The sequence below is a fragment of the Chrysemys picta genome, chromosome 9 (assembly GCF_011386835.1).
Source record: "Chrysemys picta bellii isolate R12L10 chromosome 9, ASM1138683v2, whole genome shotgun sequence".
Taxonomy (NCBI): domain Eukaryota; kingdom Metazoa; phylum Chordata; order Testudines; family Emydidae; genus Chrysemys; species Chrysemys picta.
In genome coordinates this window covers 75,096,476-75,124,105 of record NC_088799.1, presented here as the reverse complement: position 1 = coordinate 75,124,105, position 27,630 = coordinate 75,096,476, and the positions used below count along the sequence as shown (strand labels likewise).

The 27,630-nt window shown below is 39.0% G+C and overlaps 1 protein-coding gene across 1 annotated transcript in view; it reads right to left on the bottom strand.

Moving 5' to 3' along the window:
- Window positions 1–27,630, bottom strand: part of CHM (CHM Rab escort protein) — a 64,041-nt gene that overhangs the window by 10,825 nt on the left and 25,586 nt on the right. The window contains exons 2-4 of the mRNA XM_065556494.1: window positions 27,558–27,624; window positions 12,979–13,051; window positions 4,009–4,133 (exon numbers count right to left, since the gene is read on the bottom strand). Coding sequence (XP_065412566.1) covers window positions 4,009–4,133; window positions 12,979–13,051; window positions 27,558–27,624 — 265 coding nt within the window. The remainder of the gene's footprint in view (window positions 1–4,008; window positions 4,134–12,978; window positions 13,052–27,557; window positions 27,625–27,630) is intronic.

The following is a 27,630-nucleotide window of genomic DNA, read 5'->3' as shown; positions in this document are numbered from 1 at the left end:
GTCTAACCCACCATGCTCCTGGCTCCTGCTGCAAGCTCATTCTGCTCACTACTAATTTATGGGTTGAGGATAAGGTGGGACCTAGAAACAGAATAGGAAAGACTCACTAAGAACACCAGTGAGCAACAACAGAAAGGTTCCTGGCAGAGAAGAAGCATGACTAAGTAGGACTCACCACAAGCAGACTCCCAACCTGTCCCTGCCTCCCAGCAGCCATAGATTCTTCTTCCTCAACATCTCCTTAACAAAACCCTGGAAATTAGCCACTCAGGTGATAGGAACATGGGAAACGGCCAGTCTCCTCAAGTATCAAAAACTTTTTTTTTTTTTTTTTTTTTTTTAAAAGCAGTATAGTTCACTTGTTAACCAAATACAAACAGGCACCCAGAACGCCATTAAACTTAGGTTGTATCTAATCATCAGGAAATAAGCTTAAGTAAAATATTATAATGAAGGCATGTCTTTGTACAGTTCTGATTAATCTAATATGCCTACAGTAAAGGCCACCTGGTCAGAGAAGGGAGGTCACCCTAAGTAGCAAGTATTTTGCTCAGTCTTCCTCATTTTCATAATGAAAAAATTCTTTAAAATTCCTTTTATAAAGCAGAACTCCACATTTAATCTCATCTGTCTTTTTTATCTTGGACTTCAATGAAGTCTACCTCAGCAACTAATACTTTTGAACTTGAAATTTTAGTTTATGCTACCAACTGAGATGAATCAAATCAATGTCATTATAAGTGAAAGAAATTCAGCAACAATTTTGCATTATCTTTTTATCTTTCTACCACAAGCCATTAAGGCCCTGAATAAACATTTTAAGCTCAGCTGAAAACTAATGAACTGTGATTTTAAAGGTGATCTGCAAGAGTACAGTTTATAATTCCAGTGGCTATCGAGATTATATATATATATATAAATTCTCTTAATTGCAAGGGGTATTCAGCACAGTTACCAAAATGCAACTCTTTCCTCAGAGGTGGGAGCACTTTGTCAGAGTCAGCATTGGAAGAAAACCCTAGACACTTTTAAGGATTGCAACACCCCACTCTACAGGCTTGAGGAGGATTCTGTGTCTGATTGGTTGTACAGAAGTGCAGCGTAAACCTACTGGCTCCTGCATACGTAAGGGGATGGCTTATAAGCCCTTCTCCAAACCATTCTGGATTGGGAAGAAAAGGCTACTGCAAGGAAGCAGCAGGCAGAGGCGCTGGCATGGTTACATGTGGTCGCATCTCTCCTGACACGTGATTTTGAGTGGTAAAAACAACAGCTAATCACATTGGAAACTCCCCAAAATTGGTAATAGTTTTTCTATTAAATGGGGCATAATAAACACTAGTATGGTTTGGTAGAAAGGCACTCATTCTGGTCCATTTGTAAAAGTCACATATGGCTCTAGTGCACACACGCAATGCAGCTATTCTCAACCTATGTCAATAAAACTTTTATACCATATCATTATATATTCCGAATCCATCATAAACATACAATATACATAAATATTTATACATACACTTGTACTAGAACAGTCAAATGAAAATAATTCACACGTAAGTGTTCACACGAAAAAGCTGAAATGATGATTTTGCTGCAAGTGTCATTTTTATTTTGATTTACATTAACTTTTTATACAATATTCTGTTTCCTCTAGATAGTGTTAAATGTCTAGCTACAATATCTTAAATGATACAGTACGACGACTTTTTTCTTTAGAAAATATTTTTAAAATTCATCTCAGCTAACTTGTATTGCTAAAATCAATTCAATATTGTTGAGCTATTTATTTGTATAACAGGATATCATGTTTGTGTAAACAATGTATAAGCTATAAATATTTATTTAAACATTAAAATGAAGGTCTTACTTCATCCTAGCTGTATCCTTACATATGAAGTTCTGCTCTGTCAACATGCAGATGTTGTGGAAGCCTCAAGTTGAAGTCACAGAAATATTGCACTTTAAGCAAAAATTCATTGTAACCCGAGTTCAATTTGGACTTTGCAAAGCATTCTACCTCACTCTAAATGGAAGTTTACTTTATCAAACTTCCACTATATAAGGAAGTTTCACTGTACTTACGTATTTTAAAATCTATTCAATTCTCCCTTAATGAACATCTCAATTTGTATGATTTTCAGGTCTACTCATTTTATAATAAAAGCCCAGCCCCTTTATATAAAACCGAACTCATGACATCTCTCCTATAGGAATAACCATCCCTGAATAATGTAACAACTGTGTCTATAAAAAAAGAAAAATCACTCAAATTAAACCTTTGGGCAGACAATTTTCTACTAATTCACAAAAAGGATACATCTGCAGGCAAATTGTTGTGTAAATTTTGAATATTATCTACCACCATTCATCAATTAATGGTAGTAACAAAGGAATATCTCAAAGTGAATGTGTCTTATTAATGCCTTGTAACAGCCACCCCTTCAGATAGGTCAAATGAAAAATTGCCAACCAGCTGGTTAATTTATTCAGCACAGGTGTTCACTATTTATTTTTCAGCCATTTTCCTTTTTTCAATACAGCTTGTTGCAGAAACAGTATTCTTTTCCTTTGATGGATGCACTTTGTTCTGGGGCCATTCATTTCAAATTTGCACAGTATATATTATACTGCTACCCAGCTGTTTATTCTTTCAAAATAAATGTTTAATGGTTACTTCATAGGCATTATAAAGTTAAGAAACAACAACAAAATCTAGACAGAACATGTAAGCTGTCAGAAGTACCATGATCAACTCTCTCTCAAAAAAAAGTTTAAAGTTGTTTAGGCAAACTTTTTCTTTGCTATTTTTATCCAACTACCAGCTCTATTTGGAGGCAGAAAGAGGAGCAAACATTGTGTTATTAAATGACCTAGACTTAGTTAGATGCTTAAAAGAAAACTAGAACTAATCTGGAAATTCAGATTAAGACTCTCTTGTACAAATTGTGAAATATTTGAAAACATTTTTAGTTAACCCATTTTTGAGTCTGCTGTTGGTCAGAGCCATTTTTCAGCACGCAACCTCTTTGGCAATTAGTTATACCTGAGAGAGATTAAAACTTTTAATCATACTTCAGTACTAGTTTTGAACATTTATTATGATAAAGTTATGGCAGTGATTATATAACTGGGATTAGTCCCAGTAATTTTAAAAGACAAATGGAACCTTTACATTTTATCTGCATCATAACCTAGTGTGCGAACCTCAACTTTTGAATATCCTACACAATACCCTGTTAAACATTTTATCACCTTTCAGTGCTGAACTAGTATTTAAAAGGTACATATGGACTGGTTTCTGATACTTACATTAGGCTCCCAAATTCAAAGTCAATAAACCACAAGAATGCTTAGCTGAATTTACCCTACATTAAAAGGGACCCTTCATTCATGATACTTCAATCTAAAATATCATGCTAATCTTAAAATTTGTTTATTGTCTGAATTGTTAAGAACTGAAATTGGTTATCACTCTTGCAATTTTTGTATCAATGTTAATTATATTACTGAACTACTGTTTGGACACATTCATTTTACCTATGTTCTTCTATTTACAACTGCCATGAAAAGAGAGATTTTAGTTAAAAGCGTCAAGATATTCTCTATGGCATCTTTGCATCTTCTTGGTCTGCATTCAGGTAAAGTACAATAAATAAATATAGTAGTTCACAGATGGTGAACACCTCTAAACACACCTTATTGCTGGTTTCCAATCAGAAATGAACTATTAGCCTTTTATTCACTAAGTTGTCCAACATGTTTATTACATCAAATCTGAAGCGAAGCCAGTAAAGGATCAGCCAGCTTCAACTAAGTACAGGAGACTTAAGTATGGAACTTTTGGAGAGCAATTTATAATTCTTAGTTTTTTCATTAACCCAAAAGGATATAGATGAAAGAGAGAAAAAAATCACTTATACTGAGATCACAATGTAATTAATCATTCACAATATAAAAAGCTATACCAAGGAATTTTGTTTATATATCTTCCATACTACTTATACTTACCTAGCATAGCAGACATCTTCTACATGCTGAATGGTGTTATCCTTCTTATTAAGAGAAATAGCTTCTTCTGTTTCAAGGATCAATTTTCTCCAATCTTCACTGTCCTCTCTGACATCAGTCTTTTCCTTACAAAGAAATATAAGATGATAGGAAAATTTTTGAACTCTACTTTAATTTTTTAATTAAACTTAAAATATTACCAACCTGGATGCTATTGTAAATTGAAATAAACTTCAGTTCCGTTAAATCTAACTTTCTAGTGATGTTTTTGAGGAAAATTTCCTTTTTATGCCACTGTACAGTTTAAATTTGTAGTTTAATATCATAGCTAGATATTAATTCAGCTTAGATAGGAGCACAGGTGTGCACTAATAAAAGTATTTAAAATGAGAGCTGGCATTTATAATTTGTGGTGAAATACAAGGTTTCAAAGTACCATAATATATCTTTTGACTGATTTAGTATTTGATGACTTTCTACTGGAAGTTTATCAAGCAAGTTAAGGTAAAAATAGAGACAACTCGTGCATTTTCTTTTTCAAATTTGTAGACCTATTTATGTCAGGTAGATGTTGACATGGTACATTAAAGTGAAAATTCACTTAGTCTATTTGATATTGCTTGCAAGCTATGTAAAAAAGAAACTAGTATTACATCTGACAAGTTAGTTCCCATAACTGTAACTCAGTCCAAGGCGAGATTGCAGAATGGGTTGGCATATGCACACTAGCTTTAATCTAGCTAGTACAAGTAAAAATAGCCGTGAAGACACAGGAGCACAGGTTTCAGTGTGGGCTGTACAGGCATGATGGGAACCTTAAGTATGTACTCACATTGCTAGCTCATGCTGAAGCCTGTGCTACTGCGTCTTCACTGCTATTTTTGGCCATTGTAGCTAGATTAAAGCAAGCACTGCAGCATAGGCTGGCATACCAATCACACCGCCAACTCGGATGTAGCCATAACCTAAGAGTCTGATCCCTCAATTCTGGCTGAGAACTCCTGAATTAGAGACCACACCTAGGAATGAAGTGATATGAGAATTAGCTAGTCAGGCTAGACATTTACCTAGGTCAAATGATGAGATTTTAGGAAGAACCCTCTCCCTGGAAAGAAAATGAGTGCAACAGTCTTTTCCCAAGATGTTAGCCCTTGCTAAAATCCTGCTTGTTTAAGTACAAGACCATTAGATTATTTTTGGAAGAGCACCTGAAACAAAGGACATTTGTCAAATGTGGCAAACAGACACAAACTACTCAGAGAATAAGCAAGATTCCTCTTGAACTTCAATCTGGGCACGTACAAGTTCTCTTTTAGCATCACAGAGAAAGAAGAAATTCATCTTTCCATACAACTATCAAAAGTGGTTAAGAATTGTACAAAACATTTGTCTTATTGTTAACTGAGCCCCTATGTAACATCTTTCATCACTCCCCCAATCACTATTAATAGGTTATGAAAAATCTAAGATATGACAAAGCATCTTCACAAAACTAAGAACCCCTTATTGGCCCTTCTAGTGCAAAGTACTCATTCAGTCTACACTGATGATTTTCAACCTATGGTCTGCAAACCCCTGGGGGCCTAAGTCTAAGATTTCCAAAGGGGTCCACACCTCCATTCAAAATTTTTTAGGGGTCCACAATTGAAAAAAGGTTGAAATCACCAGTCTACACAATTGTCTCCACAATGGTAAAACAGGTATGATATACTGCTGATTGTTTAGCATGCTGTTATCCTCATAGTTGTGCTGGCTGTTTTGGTGATCTCATTATGAGAAACAATGCTAGAATTTCCTTTCAAGTCTTGGTAACTCATTTACTTTGTGCAGTTTGTATGTATGTCAATTTATTTATAAAGTGCAGCTCTTGGAGAGAGCACTGTGGTGTCTACTGCTTTATTTGGGGGTGGGGTCGTCTGATCTATTGATGTAGCATACTTATGTACTATGGAGAAGAAGTAGGGTTTTTTCTTACTGGAAGAGTACTTCCCCCACCCCCTTTCTAAGGGCTGGTCCACACTAACCCCCCACTTCGAACTAAGATATGCAACTTCAGCTACGTTAATCACGTAGCTGAAGTCGAACCATCTTAGTTCGAACTTACCACGGGTCCACACGCGGCAGGCAGGCTCCCCCATCGACTCCGCGTACTCCTCTCGCGGAGCAGGAGTACCGGCGTCGATGGCAAGCACTTCCGGGATCGATCCCAGAAGATCGATTGCTTACCGCCGGACCCGGAGGTAAGTATAGACGTACCCTAAGAGAAACATTATTGTGGTACAGTATTTTAAAAAGAACCTACCTGCTCTAGACACTTCGTAAAGCTTGCTTTTGTCAAATGACTAGTTTACTCACCTTACAAATGGCTTTGTGAAACAAAGAATTTGAACAGTCACACAGTTAAAATGAAAGGTAATGGAGAAATAGACTGCGCTGTCTGTGCAAAAGGATATGGCCAGTACAACAACAGAGAATGGGGCAAAATGATCTTGTGCATAAACTGGGAGTTGAGATCAGCCATCTCTTCCTAGCTGTACCATGGACTTCCTGGACAACCTTGAGCAACAGACTTTTCTCCATTTGTAACTGGGTGCAATTAGAGTAACACAGAATTTGCGGTCTTTTCTTGTAGTCAAGGTTTTAGATAAAACAACAATCATGCTCACCCTAAATAGGTGAGTTTGCAGAGGAGATTCAGCTGGGATTGAAAGAGTGTAAAAGGAATGGAAAATATAGAATATATGGTTCTCAATTTCTTAAGCCTGATGGAGAATGCATGTAAATAGTAATTGCATTCTTACACAATACCCTAAGCATTTGGGACAAATTTTTCCAGCGGATTTGATGCTGTAGCTCTGCACGAAGTGCAATTCTTCAAAAATACGGAAAGCACAGAACAAATTAAAAATGATAGTCTCTTAAGTTAGTCACAAATCTGGGTAACCTGTGTAACTTTTCAGTGCCTGTTGGACATAATGCAGTGTCACAAGGGGGCAGTCTTGCAGAAGTTCTTGCAACTACAACAAGTAGTATCTAGTCTGTGGTTGCCATGTGAAAGAAAGTGGGTAGCAAACATTGTTAAAAGGCAAATGTATTAAGATATTTGAAGTCATAAGGATAAAATTTTGAACAGATTTCCATATTAAAATAAGGATATTTTTACATTTCCTGATAAGGCAGTTGGTATGCATAGGTTATCTATTTGATGTGTATTTATGTGTTACTTTAAAACATCATGTAAAATAAACTGTCATTTGATTCCAACATTTTAAAAATTACTGAAACATTATAATTTCAAGAATTAAAGAAAAAAAGCTACTACATATAATTTCTACTACTATCTGCTAACGTTACAGGGTACTAGAGTCAGGGACACTTGAAAAAGTAAATGTCAAATAAAAGGTGATTGTATTTGTACTTCATCAAACCTGAAAAGAGTTAAAGGGTGTTGTCTGGTTTCCAAATTAATGCACCAAAGTCCCCAAGAAGGACTTTAACTACAGGAATATTAAACAACAGATTTAGTCCAAAGATATTACCTCACCCACTTCGTCACCCCGACTGAGAGCAGAGCATTACCCTTTATGGAAAGTTTTAATATTTAGGATCTCTTATTGTTCAATGTACACTTCCTCTAGAGACTCTTGCAAGAACTGAATGAATGAGAAAATTTTAGGATTTGCTGGGTAGGTTAGATAAAGCTAAAACTTAGCTAAAATGGTTATTCTCTCTGATAGCTATAGTACTTACTAAAAATCACAATGTATTGTAAGGTTTCAGGGTAGCAGCCGTGTTAGTCTGTATCCTCAAAAAGAACAGGAGTACTTGTGGCACCTTAGAGACTAACAAATTTATTAGAGCATAAGCTTTCGTGGGCTACAACCCACTTCTTCGGATGGTTGTAGCCCACGAAAGATTATGCTCTAATAAATTTGTTAGTCTCTAAGGTGCCACAAGTACTCCTGTTCTTTTTAATGTATTGTAAGTAGATTGAATTTTGAGTTAGTGTGTACACTGTTATGATTGGGTTTGGGTGGAGCCTAATTGAAGCTAGTGGGCTAAGGGAGGAGTTGCCAGTGTGGGGCCGCCCAGTGGCCCCACGTTCTGCTCCTTCCCCCGCTGCAGCTCCCGGGAGAGCCCTGTGGGTCACGGCTCTCCCAGGAACCACAGCGGGGAAGGGGGCAGAACATCGGCAGCTCCTCTGGTACAGCTATGCCGCTCCCAGCCCCACCTCCGAGCCCTGTCCTCCAAATGAGACACGCTATAGAAACTGCACGGAAACAGAGAGAAGGCAAAAGGGAAGTGCCTAAAACAGCTGAGAGGAAGACATGTTGCATGGCCCTGAGAAAAATTTGAGAGAATTTTTAGAGTGTGCTGGCTGGAAAGAGGCTTGGAACTGTGAGGAAAGAAACTGACTCATGCATTTAACTCCTCCTGTGTTAAAGGAAACAGGACTTTCTACAATATTTGTAAATAGAACAGGAGTACTTGTGGCACCTTAGAAACTAACAAATTTATTAGAGCATAAGCTTTCGTGGGCTACAGCCTACGGATGCATAGAATGGAACATATATTGAGGAGATATATATCTATATCTAGATATATATCTACACACACACACACACACACACACACACACACACATACAGAGAGCATGAACAGGTGGGAGTTATCTTACCAACTCTGAGAGGCCAATTAAGTAAGAAAAAAAACTTTTGAAGTGATAATCAAGATAGCCCAGTACAGACAGTTTGATAAGAAGTGTGAGAATACTTACAAGGGGAGATAGATTCAATGTTTGTAATGGCTCAGCCATACAGTCCTTATTCAAGCCTAAGTTGATTGTATCTAGTTTGCATATCAATTCCAGATCAGCAGTCTCTCAGAGTCTGGTTTTGAAGCTTTTCTGTTGTAAAATAGCCACCCGCAGCTATATCAAACTGTCTGTACTGGGCTATCTTGATTATCACTTCAAAAGTTTTTTCTCTTACTTAATTGGCCTCTCAGAGTTGGTAAGACAACTCCCACCTGTTCATGCTCTCTCTATGTGTATATATATATATCTATATCTCTATCTCTATCTATCTATATATCCTCAATATATGTTCCATTCTATGCATCCGAAGAAGTGGGCTGTAGCCCACGAAAGCTTATGCTCTAATAAATTTGTTAGTCTCTAAGGTGCCACAAGTACTCCTGTTCTTTTTGCGGATACAGACTAACACGGCTGCTACTCTGAAATTTGTAAATAGAGATGACTGTACTTAAATTCCTGACTCATCATCAGTTTCTCCCACTAATGGAAACAACCTGATAGACCCTGAGGGCTGGTCTACAATGGGGGGGAGTGGGAGGAGGAAAATTGAGCTAAGTTACGCGACTTCAGATATGTAAATAATGTAGCTGAAATCGACGTATTTAGATCTACTTATCGAGTTTTCTTTACTGCGGTGTGTCAACTGGAGACACTCTCCCGTGGATTCCCCTAGCGCTTCTCGTTGAGGTGGAGTACCGGAGTAGACGCTAGAGTGAATGGCGGTGGATTTATTGCATCTATACTAGACATGATAAATCAACCCCCCACTGGATCGATCGCTGGCTGTCGATCCGGCCAGTTGTGGAGAGAAGCCCTGAATTTTGGCTAACTGCTTGGTTCAAAAGAAGTAAGTAAGTGTTCAGGAAGAAAACCATGAATCAGAAAGACAACTGTGTGACATACATGAAAGTGGTGATCTCACTTCCAATTTTAAGTTCTGATATTGAGCAGCCCTATTACAAAGTGTTTCCTTTTAGTATAATCAATATAAATAGACACACGTGACTAAACTGGAGAGGTTATTTCCTATGGATTAGCTGGTTTAACAACACTCCAGTAGATAATCCCAACAGGAATTTAAAAGTAATAAAGCAGTAACTGCATATCCATTTGCTAATATAGTTCAAATGCCTGCTTGTTCTAAGTGAGTGCCCTTTTTTAAAAAGCTTTGAGTGAACGGTCATGAATTACATAAGCCTTGGTTATAGAAAAATGCATTAAAATTAAAGTGTTTGTCTTGGCTACATGATGAGTTTCAGAGGTAAGATCTGATAAGTATACCAAAACCATGACAGTCTGTCCAGAAATAAATTATGCCAACAACTGGGATTACACAGTTTATATTTATTTAGATTTTTATATTTTTTTTTAAATATATATACACACATACACCCCCCCATATATACACGCACACATTTCTCATTTTATATATATATATATATACACACACACATATATACACACACACACACACACATATATATACACACAGACCCCTCTACCCCGATATAACGCTGTCCTCAGGAGCCAAAAAAAATCTTACCACCTTATAGGTGAAAACGCATTATATCAAACTTGATTTGATTCGCCGGAGTGCGCAACCCCACCCCCATGGAGTGCTACTTTACTGCGTTATATCCAAATTCGTGTTATATCGGGTCACGTTATTTCGGGGTAGAGGTGTGTGTGCATATATATTTCTCACATACACACAGGATACAGAATGAGCATAAAGAGCTATGTTCCCACATGATCCCACAAAAGCAGATGTGGATTGTATTCTTAGCTCTGCCACAGCTTGTCTACATGGTGGTTTTGTCCGCACCAGAGGGGTGTAAAATTTTAATCCATGGTAATGTGTTGCACACTAACTAGCCCGTGCAGACCCTGTTGGAGCACACTAAAAGTCTTATAGTGAGCATTAACATAGTCCGGTTACAAGTTATGTAAGCATATAAAATAGTTCTGATATTCTGTAAAATACTGATAACACTTTTCTTCACTGTAGTGATGTGAGGCGTAATTCATTAGTATCTATAAAGTGCTTTGAGCTCCTCACTTGGAATGTTCCATAGAAGTGCAAATTAATATTTTTATCCAGTAATGACAGTGAAATGGAAACAGAACACTTCTTACAAACCGATAAAATGAATTCAGAATATATCCATGATGGGTGAAGTCTATAAAAGCTCATTTAATAAAGTATACCTATTATGTGGCTGTATGGTCTCATTTATACTCATATAAAACAGTACTATCTTATTTTAAGATTACTTCAGAGATGCCTTTTTTGATAATGCGTATTATAATTAACAATTATAATACTGAGATTACCAGATGTAGTTTAGTTCAGGAGCAGTGGTGGAAGTGGAATCTATTTCTTACTGGTATGGGGGGCAGGTGTGTGTGCGGGGAGAGAGACAGCTAACGGGGGCACATGACCTCCTCATGTGACCCTCCACGAGTCCTCCCCGCCCCCAGCCTGGGGCCCCCATGCTCTCCCCGTCCCCTCCCCATGATCCACCCCCCCCTTACCTTGGGGTGAGGGGCTCTGTCCTTCTCCCACTGTGCCGGAGCTTCGGAACTGCAGTGGTGAAAGGAGCAGAACGTGGGGCTGCTGGATGGCTCTACCAGAGGAGTTGCCAGTGTGGGGCTGCCCGGTGGCCCCACGTTCTGCTCCTTTCCCTGCTGCAGTTTCCGGGAGAGCCCTGCAGTTCAGGGCTCTCCCAGGAACCACAGCGGGGTAAGGAGCAGAACATCATCAGCTCCTCTGGCACGGCTGTACTGCCCCCAGCCCTGCCTCCCAGCCCTGTCCTCCAGCGGGACTGCTGTACAGATGGAGGAGACCCTGCGTGGAAGGGCTGAGGGCAGTACAGCCGTGCCAGAGGAACTGCCAGCTTTGGGCCACCCAGCGGTCCCACATTCTGCTCCTCTTGTGTCTTTCTGGTACACCGAATCAGCTTTAAATATCTTACTGGTATGGCATGGTGTACCAGACTGCCCTACTTGCACTGCTGTTTAGGAGTTATCTATTTTAAATAAAATGTTCCAGTTTTGTCCATGTATAAAAATGAGATGCATGGTAGTTCAGTTTTGCTGGCTTTAATATTTATTAAATATGTAATACCCAAAGAGTACTAGACACTTCCTAAGTTATTTGTTATGTTTGTATTTCTTCACAAAAAATAGAATACAGTAACTCCTCACTTAACGTTGTAGTTCTGTTCCTGAAAAATGCGACTTTAAGCGAAACGATGTTAAGTGAATCCAATTTCCCCATAAGAATTAATGTAAATGAGGGGGTTAGGTTCTAGGGAAATTTTTTCATCAAACAAAAGACTATTTATATATATATATACACACACACACACATACACACACACAATGTGTAAGTTTTAAACAAACAATTTAATACTGGTACACAGTGATGATGATTGTGAAGCTTGGTTGAGGTGGAGGAGTCAGAGGGTGGGATATTTCCCTTACTGCTAAATGATGAACTAGCAATTAGCTGAGCCCTCAAGGGTTAACTCTCTCACTCTGCAAGGCAGCAGGAATGGAGGGAGATATGCACATTTCCCTTAAGTACACTGCCTTGTTAATTACATCAGCTTGCTGAGACCGAAGCTGCTGCAAGCTCCCTCTGTCCTGAGCCCTGCTCTATGGAAGATGGGGTAAGTGGGGTGCAGGAGCAAGGGGCAGGGGGACACACTGACATTAGCCCCTCCATCTTCCTTCCCTCCCCCCAGCACAGCAACTGGAGTCTCGGGGAGCAGCTCCAAGGCAGAGGGCAGGAGCAGCACATGGCAGTGGGGGGAGGGACACAGCTGAACTGCAGGCAGCTGCTGCACAGGGAATTTAGGGGAGTGGGGAGCTTATAGGGGGAGCTGATAGGGGGCGGCCGGTCCACCCTGGTTCCAAGCCCCCAGCAGCTAGCTGCAAGGGGCTGCTCTTCCTGCAAGCAGTAGACAAAGCAGGCGGCTGTCAAGACGTTAGAAGGGAGCATTACACAACTTTAAATGAGCATGTTCCCTAATTGATCAGCAATGTAACATCGAAACAGAAACGTTAAGTTAACCAGGATGACTAAGCGAGGAGTTACTGTACGAGAAACCTGACAAGAGGGAAAGAAAAAAGTCATTCTAGTTCCTTACCTGGTTTTCCTTAATCCAGGACAATAATCCTGAAAAGCTAAAACTGGCCCAGTTTCCTCCATAGTAATTTCTCCTACAAAGAAAAAAATGAAACTCGGTTGATAAAAAACCAAAAATATACCTGGATACCTATAATGCTGCTTATGGGACTGTGCAAAACTTCATGAAAATTATTTTTATTAACAGAATTACATTCTATATTCTGAGCCAAGAGAGCCAATTTCTGCTGATTTGTCACATCTCATTGAATGCTCTCCAATATACTTGCTCTTTCCCACTTGAAAAGAAGTTGTCAATTTACTAATTTCAGCACAAAAAAGTAAGTAAATAGTTGTGCTTTTTTCCTTTTAAGCAGTTGGTCCTCTGGCTTCCCTTTTTAAGTTTCTTCCTATTGACACTTCCCTAAACATCACACTAACTAGTGAGCTTTTCCATTATATGAATAAGAGATTAAGTAAAATTTAAATGTTGCTATCTTGCTTCCTTCCCATAAAAGTAAGCATACTGATAAAATGAAAGGATTCTACCACACCTATAATAAAACATGCTACGTCACAGGATTTAACACTAATACCAATTATCTAAAGCATGTTGGGATTTTTCAAAAAAGTGACCAAAGCCAGAATGCGTTCTTTAATGGACCCATAAAGTTACATTATAAATTAAAGATTCACGTTTGGGAAGAAAGATAGGGTTTGACTTAGAATATTGCCACAAACTGAAGTCTGTTTCTTTAATCACACTTTATTCATTTCTTTTGTACTCCCCCCCCCCCCCCCCCATTGAGGGGTATTTTAAAAAATTCTATAATAGAAGCTTAAAAACACTGAGTGATAATTATTTAAACTTTTCAGAAAGATAAGAAAAAAGGCAGGTTGCATTTTACACCAGAGATAATAAAATCATACAATTCCTTCTAGATTGACTTCGAAATGGAAAAGTTTAAGATGAGGGTTTCAGTTCAACTCATGTGTTTAAAGGAGGATGTTTTTCACAAGTTATATGTGCTGACAAAGACTCCATTGAGAATATCAGTCTCTTTGTAGAACCAGAGGGTGATGCTCTACTATGTTGCTTAGTTAACACATGAAAGACAGATGTCTGCTAAACAATGTCTAATTGTTCATGACTAGAAACTGACCTAAAAAAGTCCTTCAGTTACTTCAGGGAAATAGTAAGGACCATAAATAGGACATTTTCCCTCAAGATAACAGAAAATCCTGCTATCACTGAATTAAAGTTGGCCTCATTTAACAGAATCTGAAGTTTAAGATTTTATGGTCCAAGTGGACTAGGTCTTTTCTCTAAGAGACCTTGCAGTGCTGTACAATTCCACCACCACTGTTTTCATTTTAACAAGAGGAAAGAGCTGCAGTGCTGTCACCATTAGCACCTACCAGGAAAGACAACATATCTGTAAAAGGGAGCAAATACTTTATTTGCCTTACTGGGGTGTAGAGAGAATTCATATTCATAGAAAGCGCTAAAAAAGTGAAAATTTAAGTGCATTTATTATCTGGAATCAATAGAACACGAGAGTGAAAGATGCATACTTGATTCAGTCCATCAAGAAGCAGTTTGACTCAGATCTCAGTCCTTTATCAAGTTATCAATCAAGTATGCCCCCCCATACACATTTCCAATGGTGCAGAGAAACTCGTTAATTTTGTTTTGTTCTTTCCTGAGATACCACAGAAACAAATCCAAACCCTGAAAATGATTTAATCTGCCTCTTGTTGGATTATAAAAAAAAATGTAGCCACCAAGATTTATTTTGCCAAGGGAACCTGCCACCTTAGCTGTAAGTTTCCCTGAATATGGAACGCAGTCTGGCTGTCAGAACAAGCAAAGGCAGAGGTCACAAAAACTGTGCAAAAAAAACCTATATAAAACTGAGCAAGACTGGCCTTCCTAAATTTAAAACTAATCTAACTTTAAGTGTCCTTTATTTTAAATACATTTTCAGCAAGAAGAACTTCCAGTATTAACATGCTGTAATAAAATGATGGGACATTCTGTGAAAAATTGACAGCAGTGGTCTAATCTTTCTCATATCTTTGTCAGTAGCGTACACCTTTGACACGTCTAAAACTAAGATAAAGCTTTATCTTTTTATTGCCAGTACTGTGCCTTTTATTTTTAAGCAAAAGTCTCTATAATGGTCTCTTATGGCCCACCAAACAATGTTCAAAGGAGTGTATGATTTCTTTAAGTATGCATGCTAGTATTTCTAAATGAATCACGATAGCTTGGGAAAGACATATCAGAGGAAAGACTAATGCCCCATCACCTAAAGTCTGGATCTTTTCTAAAAGCATGAATATACTCCTTTCAGAATTTATAATATACACCTCTACCCCGATATAACGCGACCCGATATAACACGAATTCGGATATAATGCAGTAAAGCAGCGCTCCGGGGGGGGGGGGGGGGGGGGGGGAGGGGCTGCGCGCTCTGGTGGATCAAAGCAAGTTCAATATAATGCGTTTTCACCTAGAATTTGGTAAGATTTTTTGGCTCCTGAGGACAGCGTTATATCAGGGTAGAGGTGTATCTGTATAGGACTTGCATTATGTGGTAGTGGAAACCTCTGTCAATTCTTCCCTCAGAATGCTCTGAAAAGAATGTTGTCCAGATACAGGTAGGGATATAATCTCAGCTGTGCCAAAGATAGCAAAGTTCTTGATAAAAACCCATGAAGAGGGAGACAGTTTGAAGGGAAGAGAATTAACTATCAGGATTTTAATAAATTTAAGAAACGGTCATATCAGATTGAGATATTCATGTATTATTCTGTAGAGCAATCAAAATTAAGACATTCTCTGGGATTAGTGTTGATCGAGCAATGCCAGAGGTCCAATCCAATTCTTAAATTCTCAAGGACTAGAATCTTCCCCTTTTACAGCTGTCCTAGCAGACTACAAAAAAAGATGGATTGATAATAGAACTTATTCTAATATTGTACAGACTTCCCCATTATCTTCTGGATATGGACCTGAAATATTACAGATATACTACCTGCTTGTTTCAACATATATTTTGTTGTTACAGATTTAATTTGCTCATACAAAATTGAAAACTGGAATAACTACTTCTAGAACCAATTTCATCTGTTGTCTGAGTGCCATTTGCGCACAGCTTCTACTATGAAATTTGGAGTTCTGGGTAAAGCCTTCAAAAGTAGTCAAACGAAATTGCTGTCTGAGGCTAATGGACAATCTGAACAAAAGTCTCATCTTCAAACTCCTGAATCTGAAGCCATGATGTACTAGTAGAAAAACACAGAATATCTTCTGTAAATTCTAGGGAATCAAGCCTGGCAAAGAAATGTGTTGGCTCTGGAAAGGGTTTGAACTTTCTCATCTGCTAAACCATGTGTAGGATATTTTCTTGGTCTGCCAACTGCCATTTTATCTAGGGTCTATATGAACAGTTTAACAAATCCCAGATCAAAACATTCCCATTGAGAATGTAAATGATTTCCTGCTGATCAGCTTTCCTGGGCCTCAATCTAAAGGTAACACCAAGCAGCGTCACTCCAGGAGATGGCTCAAGTTAAGAAACTCAGAGCACCTATGAATGCATGCAACACAAAAGCAGCAGCAGGTAACATCTTTTGTAGAATATGTCTCTGTTAGGCTGGCTGCCTTTCTGAATGTCATGCCATAATAGCTGTGGTAAAACAAGTCAAAGCTGCTGATGCTTCATGATTTCTCCTGAGAGCTGCCTGTATGTGTCTATCCTTTATTTGATTTCTCAGGGAAAAAAAAAAAGTCTCCTTCCATCAAAATAGCTGTCTTCTGCAAGGGAAGCTACTGCCACACTGATTTTAAGGAGCGGATTACAAAATGACTTATTTCATGCATTACCTGTTAAAACTCTTGTGTTTACTAGTTCCCATTCTGCCGTAGTTACATGCTCCAAAACACAGTTAAATAGAACGACAGGCTCCTTTCTTGGCTCCCACGAGAAAAAATTAACCATAACCACTCTTCATTTCTTTTGGTAAAACTCTTGCCATTTAGTCTTAATTATCAAGGTTAAAAAATATTTGAATTAAATCTTTTGACCCAGAGAACCAATTTCCTCACTTTTCTTGGATAGGAATCAAAAGACCAATGCATTACTGAAGGGTCCTTTTCCCTTTCTGGTTTACTATTAAATATTTATTAGCTTCATAACTTCACATAAGTGAAAGGGTAAAGAGGAGTTAAAACAAACACAAATAACGTGAGTTGTATTATATTATAAATCTTACCCGTTCTGATAAATTTAGATAAAGAGGCAGGATAAACTGTAGAGATTCAGAATGCAGAAGTGTACAGGGGCCTACCACATTTTGGGTGCTCATATAAAATAGGAATTTTAAGGATAGAGGACACTGAGTACTTGACACCTGGAGCAAGGAGAAAAGTGAATGAAGATGAAGGCAGGAAGCAGAGACAGAAGAGCAACATCATGTCAAGAGGATGGCGCAAATTGTGGCATGGAGGAATCTGATTGGAAATACAATGAACATAGGAAAAACCATATTGGGTCAGACCAAAGGTCCATCTAGCCCAGTATCCTGTTTTCCGACAGTGGCCAATGCCAGGTGCCCTAGTGGGAATGAACAGAACAGGTAATCATCAAGTAATCCATTTCTTGTCGCCCATTCCCAGCTTCTAGCAAACAGAGGCTAGGGACACCATGCCTAGCAGAATTCAAAGGCAGAGCATTAGATGTGAGGATGAGAGGTTTGAATTTTATGTGGAAAGATTCAGGAAGTCAATGAATGATCGCGTCACACACCTTTCATCCTCACAGTGGCCGGAAAGAACTTTAGGTGCAGAATGTTGGATGTGTTGAAAAAAGGAGAGGCGAGAGTACAGGAGTCTAAAAAGAGTAATGTTACAGGTGAAAGAATGAGGGCATGAAGCAGGATTTTAAGCATTGGGGACTAAGGGGAAAGGGTAGATTTTAGAAATATAACAGAGAAGCAACAAGATTTGGCATAAGCTCAGCGCCTCAGATGTGAAGAGTCAGTTCTCAAGTTTTGTGCTTGAAAAGAAGGATAGCAGTGTTTTCAGAAGTATTGGAGAAAGTAGGGAGAAAATTTAATTTTCTGTTACTGGTGGGGGTTGGATTAAACTTCTTTAAAAGTAGGGGGTGCATCGATTGCCATTCATTTAAGAGTTGTAAGAAGCCCTTGCGCTCCTTTATAGAATAAAAGAGCTAAAATAATAGCGCCCTTCACCTCCAAAACAGGTGCATGTCACCATCTAAAACAAAGGCACATGCAAAGCACAGGTATAGGGGTTTTGCTGGCTATTGTTTTGTGTAGGTTTGTACATCTGTGAAAGAAAGAGCAGAAAAAACACAGAAGCTGAGAGAGTGGGCAGCAAGAAACCCTTAAGCCAGAGAAGGATTTGTAGCATGACCTTGGAAAAAAGTTGACAGAAAACTTTTGGGTAGAGTACTGCCTGGAAGGGGCTTGAAAGTGTGAGCAAAGAAACTGACTCCTGCTGTTTGAATCCTCCTGTGTTCAGAGAAACAGGACTTTGTACTTTTTTCTTTTTTAAAAAAAAAAAGAAACAGCATTACATCAAAATATGACTATCATAAATTCCTCTTAACGGAAACAACCAGCAGCGCATTAAACTTCAGCTAAACACGTGGGTCAAAAAACAGGTAACTTGTTTAGTTTAAGAAACATGCAGGAGGACATATCAGAGAGATAGGATAAGACCGAAGTCTAGACAGAGGGGCAAACAAAGGAGAAGGAAACTAATGTAATATATTGAGGAAGGAGTTCCTGCATATGCTTGACTGACACTTATTCTTTAGAGAGACACGGTGGGTGAGGTAATATCTTTTATTGGACCAACTTCTGTTGGGGAAAGAAACAAGCTTTTGAGCTACACATAATTTATTGTTTAGGTGGAGGTAGAGAAGACAGCTCTTTAAGAGTTCAGTGAATAGTCTGATATTTCTCTTTGCTCTGTAAAAAAAAAAAAAGAGAGAGAAGCTCTCCAAAAAGAATTTAAAGTAACTCATACTGCTAATATGCCCAGAGTCACTGAAACAAACAAAACAGGAGCATTTGAGATGACAGGCCCTTTACAAAGGCAGAACATTTTTGGTATCTTCCTTTACCTACCCTAGACTGACAGCTTTAGAACTACCTCTAAAACTCAACAGGAGGAGAAGCAGCATCTTATCTGCAGTGTGTGAAGTGGTGAAAAGGAATATAAAAAAAACCCTCTGAAATTTTAGATAAGCCTTTCTGTGAAAGACAAGGGAACAATTTAAATTCAATCTTCATTCCAGAAACTAAATAGAAACAAAGCTGGAAAGAAGTCTTGAGGGGGAAACTATCTCCACCATCCACCCCAACATGATCAAAAAATAAACATAAAATAAGCAGGGATACAATAAAAATAGAACACAGCACATGCTAAGAAAAAAAGTCCCATATGCATGAACATTTATTGTGGGAGCTGCATTCAGTGCACAAAGTAATCAACTTTTAGTCTTGATATACCTCCCTTTAGCAACTTCAAGTTTAAACTAAAGGCCGATCTCCTAATTTTGAACTGCAAATTACTTTTCTAAATCACTTAACATCTATCCTTGAAATTTCACATGTCAACAGCTCATTAATATCTACAGTAAATGTAGCTCTCTGAAAAGAACCACAGATTTTACATTTATTGAGACAGATAGCTGGCACACAGAAATAGGGCTCCTTCAATTACACTTTGGCAGAAGCTAACTTGAGTTTAAAATCTGTCTACAGGAATTTATGGCAACACTGCAATGACATGACTATTTTAAATAAGATTAGCTGCCGTTGATGGTGATGCTTGGACAGTGTTTATAAATCAACAGAGGCTAGTACTTAGCATTTTATAATGGACCACTTCGGAACCATCTACCATTATCACCTATGCGGTATAGTATGATCAATACAAACAGTGGTTGGAGATTAAAATTGGTACAATGATCAACACATGGTAATGAATGCAAGCAACACACACAATATACTTCAAAATTTTACTTACACCTACTCCATATTTTATAACTAACTTCTTTAAACATTTGCAGAGAAAGGCAAATATACACTATTATGATGAATGTCTATGATACAAATAAGCATTTCAGTAGGCTCAAATTCTCATTTTTAGAAATAATTTAATCCATAATCCTAAAAACAATAACCCAAGATATAAAACACAACATTTTGAAAATAGCAGATTTGGATTGGTTATTTGAATAAGATTAAATAATGTGTACATTCATCTAAAAATGAAGATCATAGAATATTTCACCAGAATAAAATAAGAACATTCCTATTATTTCAAGTCAGAAAAAAATCTTGAAAAGTTTAGCAGTACTATAACTCCTCCCAAATAAAATCTAAAATGCCCTTGACAATGGCTTTTTACAGTAGTGCTTAATTTTTTTTAAGACTAAATAGCAGATGACCATTGTAAAATTTGCCTATTAATTTTTTTGTACAGTATAAACATGTCATATTCCCCTTCCCCTGAATATATGAATTCTAGTTTATGATGCATTGTGACCTGGCAAGCCTATAGCCTGTACAAGATTTGGAAGATTTAATCCACAGCAGAATAGTATCATTAGATGTGGAAATTCTCATTTTCATCGTTAAAATGAAAGCAAAAGCATGTATGAATGTAACTAAACACATTTAAGGAAACAGTAATAAAAATCTGCGTTCCACAGTTCTAATTGCTGCCTACTTCTGTGAGATTGTAGGCTGTAATTTGCAGGTCTTTTACCATTACCAAAAAGACAGGAATACTCTAAATCGAAGCTACAGTAGCCAGCTATTATTACATAACTTAATAGACCCTATATACTAAAGTTGGAGAAATAAGATGAGAAGCAATTATCAAATTCAACAAAGAACAGAATAGTAAATTCATAATATTGTGTTACTGTAGAAGGTGAAATCTAAAGTCTAAATTAACTGATCATAATTTGGTAATTCTAGGTCTTAGAAGGTGCCTATTAATGGTCAAGTTTATTTTTTAAAATACATACTGTATTCCCCTACAAATTTAGCATTTTACTATTCTTCGAACGTTGCATTTTTCCATGTTCCAAGTACTGTTTATAATTAACATGGCTCCTGTTTCAAGTCTTCATGGATTCCTCATACACAGTAATGAGATTTGCAGGATTCAGCACCTCTTAGGATTCTACGCCCTCTTTGCTGGCGCTGTTGCAGATTCTCTACTACATGTTTCTTGATGATGTAGTTAAAGATTCTTAAAGAAAAAAATATTTCCCATCTACAGGACATTCTCCACTCAACTCAATTTCAAATTACATTAAACTTGAAGCCTGAAGTATTGAACTGTGATGTCCCATAATTTTAGGATGTAAAACACTTTAGGATTAGCCAATTTAGGGACTGGCCAGTTCCCAGATTTTTTGGGATACCCTGGGGGATGGTTTCTGGTCACCATAACAAGGGCCAGCTTGATGCACATGACCTCCCACTGTTAAACAACCCTATTCTGTTCATGAAGTGCCCCATTTCCCCTCACTGCACTGTAAAATCCCTTTTTGCTGCTACTTCCAGACCTGACTGAGGCAAGTTTTGTGCATCTCCATGTGACAGTTTTGGCATGTTTAATAAACTAATTTTGAATATTTTCATATAATTTGCATATGACTATAAATGTTGGTTTTATGGACAATATACACTTCTCCAACCAGCTGTGGGCAAGGAGGAGGACGAGGACAGGGAGCTGTACAAAGCTTGGCAGCTACATGGCTAGGGCATGAAGGGAGGAAAATAAATATCTAAAGTGCTGGGTTAGGTGGAGGTGCTGGCAGATGTCTGGGACTGCTAAATTAGGTGAGTGCTGGAAGGTCTCTCAGGTAACTGGGAAGGCTCAGATATCTCAGTGTTGCCTGGGGTAGCTGGATGCGTGCTGGGATGTCTGATGAACTGAAGTAGCTGGGTGGGTGCTGGTTTTTGTCTGGGTCCTGGTAGCTGGGGAACTCATGGCTGTGGTCTCCCTGGAGGGAAAAGGACTGGAATCTGGCTGAGGTTTCTGGGAGACAGAGCTGGGGTCTGGCTATGAAGCAGTGGGTCTTTTGGGGGGCAGAGGTCTGGCTGCAGATACTAAGGGTCTTGCTGGGGGCTGGGGTGCACAGTGGGGAGCCAGGGCATGTGCTAATACTGAGCTCCCTCACCTTTTGTTCCCACCAACTGACCAACTCCTATGAGTTTTCATAATTTTTAGTATTTTCTTTAAACCCAACTGCTGGAATCACATTGCATGAGAATCTCAGCTTTCATTTAAAAATGAAACAAAAAACAAAAAACAAAAAAAAACGCATCTAGCCCTAATGGTTGCAGAGAAAAATTTTGCAAATGGGAACCACATGCACTCTTAAGACTCAAAGGAGAAGCATAACTGAAGCAGAAGCAGAACTGAAATCTTTTTAGTGGCACTTTTGGATGATCTCCTGTCAATGGATATCATCCCCCAGGACCTCTCTGTAGCATGCAACAGTGTCAACCATGAGATACTGCTGTCTCACCAGAAAGAGGTGCAAGGATCAAGGGTAATACACTAAAACAATCTGAATCTTTTCTAAAGGGACATACCAACAAGTAGTGATGGGAAACTACATCCTTCCTACCAGACCCCTCACTTGTGAAGTTACACAAGGATCAATTCTCTAATTCTTTTCAACATGTACGTGCAGCAACTAGATGAACTGGTCAGACAACAGACTCGATGCCAGTAATATGCTGATAACACATAGCTCTACCTATCTTTCACCGCCTACCACCTCACCACTACCACCAAAATGGCCTACTGCTTGCATGAGATTAGCTCATGGATAAACAGCTGGCTGAAGATGAACCCAAGCAGGACAAGCAATATTGGTGGGCAGAGGATGAGCGAACACACACAACAGATGTTAGTACATTAAGCAACATGACTATGACTATCGGAAGGCGTTCAGATACTTAGGTTTTCATACCAAGCTCATCACCGATCTAGAACAGACAATCCACTGAAGCCTGCCTCCCCAGCAGCCTTCAGTGGCCACAGGTGGAATTACACCTTCTAGATCAGTGAACCTGAACTGCAGGCAGCAGGGCTGCCAAACACATGTGTCGCAATAAATTCATGACACTTAGAAGCTCTTGGACAAATGATAGCAGGGAAGAGAGAAAACTGTAAAGCAACAACAGAAGGCTGGAAACTAGGGCCGGGTCAAGACCAAGCTAGGGAGGCTGTGATAAATGAAGAGGGGGAGGGAGAGTTCCCTTTTATGAACCCAGCCAGCTAGTTAGCTATAAAATCCCTCTTAGTAGCTGTTCTCTAATTGCTTTATCTGTAAAGGGTTAAAAAGTCTTACTGCTATGCATAGGTAAAAGGAAGTGAGCGGACACCCAGCCAAAAGAGCCAATGGGAAGGCTAGAACTTTTTAAAATTGAAACAAGACTCCCCTTTTATTTGTCTGTTATTGTTCTTGGGGAGAGGGAGACAGGGAACAGTTATGCGGTGAGAAGCTTGGGCCAGGTATGAAAAATTGTCAGTATCATACCTAGAAACTACTCATTTAACAATCCAGATATGTAAGTAGATCAGGAAATGTTTAGGAAGATGCGATTAGGATTATCCCTTTTATTTCTTTATGACTTGCGGATTCCTCTGTGCTAACCCCAGGTGCTTTTGTTTTGCTTGTAACCTTTAAGCTGGACCTCAAGAGAGCTATTCTTCATGCTTAATCCTTGTAATTTTTTTTTTTAAATCTAGCAAAAGCCTAAATCCCAGATGTATTTTTTATTAATAAAATTTCCTTTTTTTAAGAACAAAATTGGATTTGTTTCAAAGTAGCAGCCGTGTTAGTCTGTATCCACAAAAAGAAATGGATTTGTATGTTCTAAGAGGTTTGTGCACATGTTTAATTAGCTGATGGCAACAGCTGATTTCCTTTGTTTTTCTTCTCAGCTCTTCCCAGGGGATGGGAGGTGAAAGGGCTTGAGGGTACCCCCCAGGAAGAAATTCCCAAGTGCGCCTTCCTGGGTTCTCAAAGGGGTTTTGCACTTGGTGGTGACAGCATCTACCAATCCAAGGTCAGAGAAAAGCTGTAACCTTGGGAGTTGAATACAAGCCTGGAGTGGCAAGTATTAATTTTTAGAGACCTGGTGGGCCCTCACCTTCTGCACTCGAAGCGCCAGAGTGGGGAATCAGCCTTGACAAAGGCCAAGTGGAGAGTGATTAAAAAAGTGGATGAAAGGTTTAAAAAAAAAAAAAAAAAAGCAACTTGATATAGGGAGTTTTCAGGATAGTCTGACCAAAGTTTTCCAGCTTGAATATCTAATGGTAGTCACCTAAAAATGCGACCTGGCGTTACAGGCTGAGCACTCAACTCCCAATAAAGTCAACAGCAGCAACCTGTGCTCAGCACGCTGAAAACCAAGTCACTTTAATTTAAGGCCTGGTATACCCTAGGAAATCAGGTCAGTTTAAGTATGTCACTCAGCGGTGTGAAAGGTTCACACCGACCAACCAACAGTGTAGATAACACTAGGTCAACAGGAGAATTCTGCAATTGACCTAGCTACCATCCCTCGGGGAGATGGATTACACTGCTTTACAGCCAAAATGCTTCTGATATAAATCTAGTCAAACTTTACTAATTCTGGGTCACTGAGAACAAAAATGATGCTTAAAATTGTTGATTGGCTCTAGTTTTCAAGATATGCTATTGGGTCAGTATATACGACCCTTGACTTGGGAATGGCGGAGGAAAAGTGAGTTATAAAGGGAAGGGATCTCAATTTAAACCAGAAATGACTAAAATACATCTTTGACTGGATCTATGAATAAATCTATGACTGGGTTTTGGACAGTACTTGCTTTTTAAGCAAAACAATGAATGATGCAATCTGAAGCTGGTATTGCGTCATACATGATATGAATTGCATCATGTTATTCCTAGATGTCATGGATGATGCAATCATAACGAAGCTTACATCACTCTGCTGAACAAATTGCCCTATATCAGCTCTAGAAATCATACAGTGTCGTGCTCTCTCATTTGTCAGTGTTTGATTTTGCAAAGGGACACATTTCTGTTTAGCCAAAGTGAGCAGAGATGCCTCGTACTTGTGTGAACAGTGCAGATAACTTCTGCTATGTTTGTGGTGAAGTGACTTTTGCATCACAAAAGCGCAGTATAACCACTATGGTTAAGAAAGCCTATCACCTTGATTTTGGCTGCAAAATTGGAGATCAGGACAAGAGGTGGACCCCACACATATGCTGCAACACTTGTGCAACAAATCTTCACCAGTGGTTGAACAGGAAAAGGAAATCTATGCCTTTTGCAGTGCCAATGATTTGGAGAGAGCCAACAGATCATATCAGCAATTGTTACTTCTGCATGGTGCCTCCAGTTGGGAAAGGTGTGTCAAAGAAGAAAAAGTGGACTGGGCATTATCCAAACATTCCATCAGCTATACGCCCAGTACCCCACGGAGAAGGACTGCCGGTTCCTGATGCACCAGAATCACACTCATTGAGTCAGACGAGGAAGAGGAAGAGGATGAAACTTCTGGTCCTGAACCATCAATGTCACAGGACCCACATTTTCTCCCATCCCCCTCTTCTGAACCACACCTCCTAACACAAGGTGAACTGAATGACCTTGTCAGGGATTTGGAACTATCCAAGAGTAAGGCAGAGCTGTTGGGCTCTAGACTACAGCAGTGGAATCTCCTGGCAGGTGATGTTAGGGTTTCCATGTTCTGTGACCGTCAAAAGGATCTTGTCCCATTTTTCTTCATGGAAGGTGATCTTGTAGCCTGCAACAACATCGATGGTGTGATGGCAGCCCTCAACATCGTTCACGATCCAGATGAGTGGAGACTGTTCACTGATTCATCGAAGACGAGTCTTAAAGCTGTTTTACTGCATAATGGCAATGTTTTGCCATCAATTCCAGTTGGTCATGCAGTCCGTATGAAGGAAACCTAGGACAACATGAAACAACTTTTGAGGTGCATAAACTATGACCAACATCAGTGGCAGCTTTGTGGCCATTTGAAGGTTGTTGCTCTCTTGCTTGGTCTGCAGACTGGATACACAAAGTACTGCTGTTTTCTCTGTGAATGGGATAGTCGTGCAAGAGATTCCCACTACATCAAGAAAGATTGGCCACTCCGACAGTCATTGGAGCCTGGGAGGAAAAGTGTTCAGCATCCACCACATGTTGAATCAAGGAAGATTTTGTTACCGCCCTTACACATCAAGCTGGGTCTGATGAAGAACTTTGTCAAGGCCATTGACAAAACACAAGCAGCTTTCAAGTACCTCCGTGGAAAATTTCCAAGGTTAAGTGAAGCTAAGATAAAGGAAGGTGTCTTTGTTGGTTCTCAGATTCGTGAACTTCTTCGAGATGATGCATTTGACCATGCACTGCGTGGCAAGGAAAAGACGGCACGGAAAGCCTTCCAGTTAGTGGCAATAAATTTTCTCAGAAACAACAAGGCAGACAACAACGGTTGGTGGAAAACCTCCTCAAGGCATACAAAAGCCTTGGTTGCAACATGTCACTAAAGAGAGATTTTTTTGCACTCTCATCTAGATTTTTTTCCACCGAACTGCAGAGCAGTGAGCGACGAGCACGGCGAGCGATTTCACCAGGACATTGCAACAATGGAGAAACGCTATCAGGGCAAATGGAGCCCATCAATGCTTGCAGACTATTGCTGGACAGAGACAAGAGATGCTCCATTTAATGAATACAAGAGACAAGTCAAGAAGCGCCGAGTAGACACTAAATAGGACTTAACTATGTACATAATAATTTTTTGTCTTTTGTTTCATAATAAACTTTATTTATATAACCCTTTTGCTGATTTTTAAAGTGTTACATAAACAGGACAGGTGAAATATTATCATGTAAAGCAACCATAAACACATGAAGACCTAGGTTTACAATTTATGATTAAAACTCTACTATCTACACAATATACATAGACATAAAATGTAAAAACTTAAATATCTTAGAAACAGTAGCCAATCAGTTGTTTTAATTGCCATATTTGAATTCAGCACATCAAAATACATAATAAATAGCACATTTTATCTCTGAAGCAGACAATTTCTCAGAAATTGTAGACCAGTGTTACCTACGCCAGTGGAAGAATCCATTGGCGTAGGTAGCATCTTCACTGAAGTGCTACAGCAGCACAGCTGAGACAATGCCACTATAGCAGTTTGTGTGTATACAAGCCCTTAGTGTCTAAGTTTAGGCACCTACATTTGTACTCAGTTCAGCAACTTGTACTTGAATCCAGACACTATCTTTTGCCCCATAAGATATGTAGCTGGGTAATGGTTAATGTTGAGATTCTCACAAAGCTCTCCCCCCCATTCGCCTCATCCCCCCCCTCCCAAAAAAAGCAGATTTGCAACAGTAACTTTGGCTACATATTTTAGAATCATAGAATCAGTTCAAGTTAGAGATTTTAATCTATTTCCAAACACTTAAATGATCAGTGAAGTATATCACTGGAGTAACTTACGAGTCAACATGTAGAACCCTCTGGCCACTTCTTGAGCATGCAGATGCAATGATAGATTCAGGCAAACCTATAA